The sequence below is a fragment of the Ciconia boyciana genome, chromosome 9 (assembly GCF_034638445.1).
Source record: "Ciconia boyciana chromosome 9, ASM3463844v1, whole genome shotgun sequence".
NCBI classification, from domain to species: Eukaryota; Metazoa; Chordata; class Aves; order Ciconiiformes; family Ciconiidae; genus Ciconia; species Ciconia boyciana.
The window spans coordinates 25,557,411-25,567,441 of record NC_132942.1 but is presented as its reverse complement, the minus strand read 5'-3'; the positions used below and the strand labels follow the sequence as shown (position 1 = coordinate 25,567,441).

Genomic DNA, 10,031 nt, shown 5'->3' with positions numbered 1-10,031 from the left:
AACACTGAAAATCTGCTCTGCAGGGAGCTGAGCTCCTCTCCGTGTCTGCCACAGAGCCACACCGCTGGTGTCCTGTGCAAACCCTCCACCTCTGTTGACTGGTGCGTCACCGTCACCAATATTTTCTTTGGAGCAAGAAATTGTTTCAGAGAGGTAGGGGGGCCAGATCCCGTGCCATGTGCTGGGGGGCGAACATGGCACACACCAAGTGGGAAACGTCTGCTGGTTGCTGCTCTGCTAAAGTTACCAGCCTGAGCAACAAGGCTACAGCACTAAAATGCAGGGCAGCACGTTAAAAGGGAGGCAGATTGTCAATACAGTAATGAGGACAGCTTTTCAAAGGGCCCACTATCTGTCATAATTAGAAGTCTCTTACGAACTCATCATAGCAGAGCATGAGTCGAGTTTGCTGGCAAGAGAAGAGGACCTGTTACAGCTGGCAGCTCCCAGCTGCCGTGTGCCGTGCCAGAGAGCCGTGAGGGATGGCCGGCATCCCTCCCTGGCCAGAGGCAACTAGCTGGAGCGAGGTCCCTCCCGCAGACCCTGCTTTTCCACCCCACTCCTGTTCCTTTTCCAGCTATCTCTCATGCTCCTGGACCACAGGGTCTCACTTTCCAGTTTATTCCCTCTTTCCCTCTGGTCCCCCTTTGCAGCGTGGTGCTCCCTGGCCCCATCAGCACATCCTGCCCTGGATGCAGAAGCAGAGAGTAAGATGCTAGAGGGTTTGAAGGATGCAGTGACTAAGGCACCTTGGTGGGGTTGGTGGTTTCGCAGAGTCATGCGCCCCACGGGCCCACCGACACCAGGTCCCGGCAGTCATATGCCAGACGCGCTCTGCAGAGCAGAACTGAAAGCAGAACCAAAAAGAGGATCTGTCCTCTCCTCTGTGTGGGAGCATCCGCCAAGTGGCTCTGGGCTGGGGCCATCGCTGCTGGGAAGGGGCTCGGGGGCTTTTCAGCAGCAGCAGCAGCTCTGGCCCAAGCAGAAGGTGAGTGCTGGGCAGCTCAGGAGCTGTCTGTGCATGCAACGCTGCCTGTCCCTCCCTTCCCTCCTCACCCTGGCTCCCAGTCCTCAAACACGGCCGGAGCAAAGGACCTGGAGCTGCAGCACAGCCAGCCTGCATGCAGGGCCAAGCATCCCCAAATATCCTCGCCTTCTGGGCTGAGGCAGCAGTGGCACAGACTCCTGGCTTCGGAGGTGGGCTACCTGGGTGGCTGCAGGCTGGCAGCAAGGCACAGGCGGCAGCCGGAGGCCCTGGGGTGTTGGGGAAGACCACTGAGGAGCGGGATGGTGCCGGGAAGGGACTGCACCACTGGGGCAGGCGTCCCACTGCGGCGCTGCCCCAGAGCAGGGGCTGCTGAGGAGAACGGGCTGGGGTCCTGCAAAGCACAGGGCTGCTCGGCTCTCGGTGGGGTAGGAGGGGACACCGAGGCCCTTGTTCGGGGGCAGTTTCAACATCAAGATGGGCAGGGTTTTAGAAGAGGCATCGGCACATGCTGCAGAAGAAAGCACAACGCACAGAAGAGAAACCCGCAGCAGTACATCAAGCTGTGACCAACCTCTCCTCCTTCAGGAGCCGAGAACAGCAGCCCACTGCACCAAAACGGTACAAAATATGAACAAGGTGCTGCACCATTGAGTTAAAATGATCGAGCCAACTGAAGAAGCCAGGAATGAGCCTTGGCAATTCATTCGATACATCTGACCACCAAATGCCACTGAACGCCCAACTACCCCAGAGACTTGGCAGCAAGGTGCCTTCAAGCAGGGACGCTGTCCCCGTCCAGCAGTGTTCGGCCAAGCAGCTGCTCATCTGCCTGGTGGGAGCTGGCTCCCAGGGTGAGCACTGCTCACCTCTCAGACCTGCCTCCTGCAAGGCTTTATGATATGATATATGATTACAAACAAGACCTAAATATAGCTCTGCACAGGGCTCAACTCCACCCCAGCAGGAAGACACAACAGGGACTCGAGATCGTGTCTCCAGCTGAAGGCAGAGGAGGCAGCCGGGCCAGAAAGCAGGCTCACGCAGGATGCAGGGGGTTCAGACACCGGCATCCTTGCTTGTACAGAGGGATATCCCTCCTGCTTCTCTCACCAAATCCACGAACTGGCACCCAGAACCACTGCACTAATTACAAACCCTTAGGACTGCATGTCCCCTCTTCTGCTCAAGACTCAAGCGAAGAGCCACAACCATTTTGGCTAACCTAAAGCGAGGGCAAACACAACAGTGCCTGCTAGACTTGAAAACAGTCGCTGTCAGGAATGCCTGCCCTGGTGGGTGCCCCCTTCCCTCCCACCCACCCCCATTTTCTCTTCCAACCTGAGGCACACAGGTACCTGCTCACTTCCCAAAGGCAAAGCCTTACCACCCAACCTCTGCGGTCAAATCTACCTTCACGTGGCTTCTTCCATGAACTGGCTTACTTCCCCCTGTGCAGACCTCAGCTCTTCACGTCTGAGATCTCCCTGAGGAGCACAGCCTGAAGAGTCATGATCTGTATCACTGCCATGAAGGGCTAAAGACCTGAAATACTCCTGAAATATCCCAGCAGCAGCACCATCACCTCAACCACGTGCTTTGGTAGCAGCATATTCACATAAGAAGCTATGAAGGCCAAGTGCATCAAGCAGCCAAAAAGTTTAACATCTTACGTGGCTCATTTTTCTAGGCCTATATTCTGCTGGACTTTTGCACGGTGTGAACAGCAAACACAGTGCTATTGTAGCTAAAAGTGTCTGGGGATGCAAGCAGGCAAGGCTCACAGGGACAGTCTCTTTCAGCAAACCAGCAGATAACAGCTGGAAAAGGCAGAGGAGCTTTCAGGCACAAACTTTTCTCCAGCTCTAAAAGGTTCTTCTGTTTTCAAGCTAACACATTACCTGCTATAGGAAAGAGAGAGGATTGCAAAGGGTGAAAGGTGATAAGGCCACCAGTTCCCATGAAAAACAGAAAATTACAGCCTGTGGAAAAAGGTAAAGTGGAGCACTGGGAAAACCCACATCCCCCAAGACCCCATCATCAAGTCTAACAGGCTGGAAAACACCACGTTACTCATCAGAAGAGTTGTGGGGAGCAATGTAAGACTTAGCAAAAGTCTCACCAGTTGTGATAAACTGTGGACTAGGATGAGTGAGCGTAAGGCTAAGCAAGAAACATTCCAATTTCCAACTTCTTCCCCTCCTACAGGTTTTTCCACAGCCACCTGCTGCAGGGTGACAGCAAGGCAGCACTCGGCTCATCTGTGTTACTTTTTTCCCCTCGCTCCTGAGCTTTAAGAAGTGAGCCCAAGGCAATTGTGGAAATTCACTTATCTCAACCTGTAATTGAGAAAGCTATTTAATAAAGTTACTTAAACCCTGAGCAGCTCCGAGACATGCAGCAGCTGATGAATATGCATGTACTGGGATTTACATTTCATGGCAGTGTGAAGACAGGATGTCAGGCAAATGAGTTATGAGAAACGTTGCCTATGCAAATGTTCACTCTGCTGTAACTTCTCACTGCAATTCTCATCCTTGAAGCCATTTTTGTCATTCTCTTATTTGCATTGGAAATGTAGTAACAAAAGAATGTAACTTTACAGCAGTTGGTCCTATATCTATGCAGACAGGATGGGTTCATAAATACATCTCTAATAGAGTGGAGTCCTGACCTAATGGTGGACAAAAAAAAATACGGAAGTCCTGCCAAGATCCTGTCAGGCCGTGCAGTTTTGGAGTTCTCAAAACCCACGCCCCAACCCTTACCTGAACAAGGTTCATTATTAGACAAAACACCATAGACCTGCAGGAGCAGAACAGCTGCTGTTTTCACCCACAGTTTCATTTTCACAGTTTGCTGCTTTCAAAAGGGCGACCAGGAGCCCAGAGCAGGACAGCTGATAGGTGCGGCTTCCTTCAAGAGAGACTAGGAAACCCATTCATTCAGGTTTTGGAAACTTAAGTAAAATGGACTGAACAGTTAATACTCTGGGTTCTCTCAAGTTCGGAAGAGGCTGTGTAACTGCAAGAGGTTAAAAAGGCAAGCCAGAAGTGACCGTACCTCACCTGCTCTGGTTGGGCACTGACATCCTTCTCCATTCCAATAAGCTCCAGCGTTTCCAGCGGTCTTTCACTCCCGAATTGAACACAGCCATCCCTAAGTCATGCTAATTGAGGGAAAGGATTCTAATGCTTTAAAAATCCTCTTTTGCTGTAGGTGCCTCGTGCAGGAAGATTTTCAGATTCCCTCTGCTATTCATGCACCCGAGAGGCAAACTCAATCTAAGAGGAGTCAGGGGCAAAGTGCCTCTGTCCTTCAGATGCCTCCACTCAAGAACAGACTTTACGAGCAAGGCGCTCATCCGCTTGTGATGCACCTTGGGCAAAAAAGTGAATCATTCCATGAACTTGCGGGTAAACCGATGAGTTATCTAATGGCTTTACTTACTGCTCTTTAAAGATGCCTTTCAAAGTGAACTGCTTTGATGGCAGAGCCTACAGTAGCTAACAAAGATACCGTCTGCCCTCAGGAAGACAGAATCAGAGTAACACAGTTTGTCATTTGTGTCCGTTTTAAAAGCTACCTCCCTTCCACACTACAGAGTATCTTCAAAAGAACCACAGGTTACAGTCAACACCGTTTTTATTAGGCACTCTCTGATCTGTTTACAGTCAGATTTTAAAAGTATGAAATAAGGTTATACTTTGTCCATTTGCATGTAAACACTTCCAAAGCAGACTGCAGGCCTCAAGTTATTAAGGCGGCAGTCCTCTACAAGGTTTCAGTGCGTAGCCACCACTGCCATTTCCTATTAGATATTTGAAGTTATACCACCAAAAATTTTAGCAGCTTCAGAAGAGGTTTTCAGGTGTAGGACATAACATTCATATTTTCCCCACAGTACTTTACCACATTTCCCTATTTCCTCAATTTCAACATACAAACTACCTTGTTTTCTTCCTTGTCCAAAGCAGCATAATTAGCAAGGTTTAACAGCTGCTATAAAAACATGACCATAAACAAAGCTCTTCTACAAGCATGCGTAACTGTTATAACACAATGAGATTAAAAGAAAATTTCCTAGGGCTATGTAAGTAGATATATGCTTTCAGAGTAAGCAGGGCATATCGGTTACAAAAACCCACCAGAGTTTTAGGGCAGCAAAACCCACGTTTTCCCCAGTATATGCCCTTGTATTAGAAGTTCTGAGCGCGCCATGAATACCTCCCTGGACAGTCCCTAAACCCGGAGGGTGTTCGGGTTAGTTAAGTGACCACTGGATGTCAGTGTTGCTTTAACCATGGACATCAAGGCAGCCGCGCACTGGCAGCAGGTTGGAAAGTTACCCTAGAAACACGCAGTTATGTCAGCGTGGACTACCAGCATGTCAGAAATAAATTTACAGCAACTTCTTTTCACTACACAGAAGTTTATTATGAAAGTTAAACATACAACACAAAAAGTAGCAAAAGCAATCTTGCAGCTTAAGGCAACTCTTACAGGAGATGAATTCAAGAAAGATGATGCAACTTCAGTTTAAATAGAAATTATGAAAAATATAAAATTGCATCAATAACTTAAAATGCACTTTAAAAAGTCTGCACTAACCAGCAGAGGGTAAGGGCTTGTGATCTTAATGCCAGCATTAAGATATCAAAAGCAGCAGAATGCTAAATGATGATAGGGAAAGTTCAGTATTTACACAAAGATAGCAACGTTAATATCTGATAGCGTAATTTCCTGTGTACTTATGGTTTAAAACCACTGTCTGAAACATTAGGAAAACCTTTTAAAATAAATCTTCAGACTATTCCATCAAAAATACACAGATGGCAGAGAAGATCCAAGGGTAGGGATGCGTGCAGATGCGTGCGTGTGTCCCTTAAATAACTCATTGCAGAAACACTTTAGAAAAATTATTTCTTTGGGGGAAGAAGAGCAAGAAGAATTTGTGGCCACAGAGTGAAAAAGTTTATCTTTCAGGTGAATCACATTTAAATTTAAGTATCAAAATATTTCTATTCGATGACATTCTCACAGTTTACAGTTATTGACATTTTAAGTGAATGTTAAATATTCATATTATTAATGTACAAAGATTCTCCTTCACATTGACATCTGCTTACATTTTTGCAAGACCTCTTTTTCATCAATTGTTTTGCCATTAACAAGGAATGTAATTATCTTAATTAGAGAATTTAATAGAGATCTAACTGTTATAACCACACAGAGTTTCTACCTTCAAAATAATTCTTAAAATACTGAAATCAGATCATCTATTTAAAAAGGTATTTAAGTGACATTTTAATTAATCAGGCTGTACAGGAAGCACCACATTTTAACAAAGCCAAATGACATCACATTTCCAATAATTTTTTTTCAAATATTGGATGCAATGAAAAATTTGGAACAAGTCCATTCACCATCACCCCAAATAAAACAAGGTAATTCACACAGATTAACTCATCCCAAATCCTACCCTGTTAGAAAATACAATATATACTGCAATGTAGTCTTAATTTGCATAAGATTTAATAGAAGTGTCCTATGCACAGTATGAGATTTTCTGCTCACAACCTCCTCTCAACTTTTCACCATTCAGCACAACTTTACAAAAAGCCTAAGATATAAAATATACTTAAAGCAGCTATCTTAAACATGATTTAATACATATCACCTTGGCAGCTGATCACTTTTGTTCCCAGTTTAACATGCTGTTGAATCTGACTGTAGAGTTGCAGTACCCCTTTTAAGAACTATTTAAAAAAATCCCTGAATAAAACAGAAGCCAGCCTGCGACTTCCTATGAGTTTCAGTAAAGTACTATATACAGGGGTATAATAACCACCCAAACTCACTTGATACAGAATAAAATCTAAGATAGATACTGGGGCAGAATGCATTAATGCATGAAAATACATATTTTAAGATTTTATAATTTAAAAAGCGGAACCAATGAATTGTTAGCAGTTAAAAGAATACTGCAACTGTAATGTTTACAAACCCACAAAGTTTGAAAACTGATTCCAACAGCTCTGATTCACTGGGTTTAGCTTGGAAATAATGCAAAATAACGTCAGCAGTTTTAAGAAGGTCTTGCAAATTTAGGAAAAAAAGAAAACTGAAAGAAAGATAAGAATGCGTATCTAAAATAAAGCAGGAGCACAGTAAGGACAATCAAAGTTCCAAAAGGCCATATTAAAAAAATTAAGCTTGGAATGCATTGGCTTCCAGCAGTTTACAAAAAAAATAAAAACAAAAAAAGAAGTTTTAAATTTGTAATATCTTGACCTATTTTTAAGTGACAATTTTTATTACAGTTGAGAAAAATGGTTTTATAGCTGCATAAGTTTCCATTTCACTAAAATAGTGCCAACAAAAATAAGTTTGCATAGAAAAACAAAATTTCAAATTGCCACTGGCTACATGCTTAAAATGGGAAATGCAGGTATTGTAACATAAACATAGTGCAAACCATGGCAGTTCATGGTGATTTTGACTGCCGCAGGTCAGGAAACAGACCATAGTATACCCAGTTATCACAGTTTCTGGTCTTTTATTAAATCCTTTGCCAAGTAGAAGCAATGCATGTGTGCAGACCCATGGCACGCCTGCGGCTGTTGATTAACGTAGTTTGAGATCATCGCCACTTCCTAGGTTAGATCCAGGACTAGGGTCTTGTTGTCTTCTTGCCTGCATTAACAAACACATATTTACAATCAAAAAAAATGATTTAGAAGTTATCAGTTTAGTTAATTTCTTAAGCGTATTAAACACACAACTAAGACCATAACCAATTCTAAGGCAGAAACTTACATTTCAAACAGTAACCAATTAATTAATTTTTAACATCATTCTCTTTCCCCCTCAATTCAATAATCCACCTCAGCCAACAGGAATCTTAGAGGACAGCTGTGGACCCAGCAGTCGGGCACCGTCCTCTCTCTGGAGGGGCACAGAGCCCCGGTGCTGCCTCTCCATCCAGCCTGGGGACAGGCAAGGCTGGCACTCAGGACTGAGCGTGCGCGCACACTCACTCACACACGCGCACACTCACTCACACACGCGCACACTCACACAGCCTCCAAGGCCCTCCTGCAGCCAGGCTGAAACGCTTTTCAACATCACTTGAACAATCAGCAAGAGACTTCCAGAATAGTTAGGCAACAATTTTGTGTCTCTTCGTCAAAAACACGTTTTCTTTCCTGTGAAATTCCCTTCTGTTAATCTTTTCTGTACATGTTTTCAGCATCGAGATTTTGGGGAGAAAGGCTACAATGCAAGATGGCAGAGTATGTTACATCATTTCCAAATAAATCTCCCCTCAGTATTTTTATGTGGCAAACATTTACTTTAGCTTTTTCTGGAATAAAGAGACTTATAACATAACACACTAGCACAATTTAATCTATAGATTCACACACATTTTAACACTTCTTAAAAGTTGGGGTTTTACTGCAACATACGGTTTTTTTCTTTGGTGCACAAGTGAACTTAGCGATCATACAAAACAATACCAGAAAACTCTGGTACTTATGATTGCACCCCTGTATTAAAGAAAAGTAACATAAATTCTCCTTTAAATAAATTATTCTGTTAAACAGTTTGAGTCGATGGCATTTTAAAGAGGAAATTAAGGATGGTCAGTTACAGTAATATCAGTCACAGTAAAAGACACTGCTACCTACTTTCTCTACCTGTACACATGCAGGCTGCTTTCAAGTAGCGCACACAAATGCTGCAGGTAAATACTTAAACATTGATATACTTAAATTTTAAAGCAATACTTTGGGTCTGGGAACATCTAATATATGCTAGCTCTTTTTTAAGACATTTTAGTATTGATACTTTTATTTAACATTTACAGAGTGAATAGCTGGCACCTTGGCCTATAACTACCATGCGACCCAAATAGTATGAGGGCCACGTTCTCAGCTGGTGGAAGGCATCACTACACAATCATTATTCGGTGTAGCTCCATTGGTTTCACCAGCGGCAATAACCTGCCACATTCAGTGCTTCAAAAAAACACTCTCCAAAAAAATGCAAAACAAGTGACTGCTTCCGTCCTTTCAAAGACTTCTTGTATTTTGTTGAAAGAGACGGGAACAGACTTAATGCAGGCAGTTGTATCGCTGAAATATGCTGTTTAAGCACTTGCCACATTTACACAATCACACTAAACAATACGAGTACTTCAACTACACTGTGACTAACAGCAACACGAGTGCTGCTGTTAGGTGTTCCCTGGGCTCTTCTGAGTCATATTTACTGACACAGAGGAAGCCTTCCCGCCAGCGGCAGTTACCCCAGCTCACAGCGTGCTGCTTGTTCGCTCCCATCCAAAACGGCAAGCGAGAAGAGTCTGTCAACTCCCAAACCCTCTGGCATGTACTGCCCACACCATTTTCTCTAATTTAGACTTTTCTTTCTCTGTTCCCTTCTTTCTCCCTTATCTACCATTCTTCTTGTCTGGGAGCATAAAATTAGGCAGTGTAATTGGTTAGCTTCACCCAACCAGACAACTGTTGCCTCCTTCTCCTATTTAAGTACTGATTTAAAGTTACGTTTTCCTTTCGTGTGCAATGATCCCATTCTGATGCACGCAGAGTTCGTTCAATAAATCCCTCTAGTAATCAGCACGTTTCCAGAGAAGACAATTCCCTCTTGCACTTTCTTTAGTAGTCGTATTGCCATTACTGTTTTAGAAACACCCTCGCTATTTTAAATATCACAATTGCTACCTACTACATGTATGTATCCAGTACTGTTGTTGGTTGCATTTTAGCTATTTAGGGGTGAAATGATCTTCTTGCTCTGGTCTATCTGCACTGGTCATACTCTGACTGGAGGAAACAATCTGCTTTTCCTACATGCAGAAGAACTCTGAACATGACAACCGACATCACTGCTGGTGCACAAACCCACAGATTTCTCAGTAATCTTTCTGAGGAATCGCGTTAAAACAAACAGCTGTAATCACATACAGCACTGAAGATTTTAAGTGCTACAGGGCATATTCCTTTCAGCCCCTGAAGCAACT

The 10,031-nt window shown here is 44.0% G+C and overlaps 1 protein-coding gene across 6 annotated transcripts in view; it reads right to left on the bottom strand.

The window, feature by feature from the left end:
* Positions 1 to 5,403: 5,403 nt before the first annotated feature.
* CBFB (core-binding factor subunit beta) overlaps positions 5,404 to 10,031 on the bottom strand; it is a 44,578-nt gene continuing 39,950 nt past the window's right edge. For all 6 annotated transcript variants that reach the window (XM_072872177.1, XM_072872176.1, XM_072872180.1 and 3 more), the window contains one exon: positions 5,404 to 7,681. In XM_072872177.1, the coding sequence (XP_072728278.1) occupies positions 7,659 to 7,681 (23 nt within the window). In that variant the 3' untranslated portion in view covers positions 5,404 to 7,658. The remainder of the gene's footprint in view (positions 7,682 to 10,031) is intronic.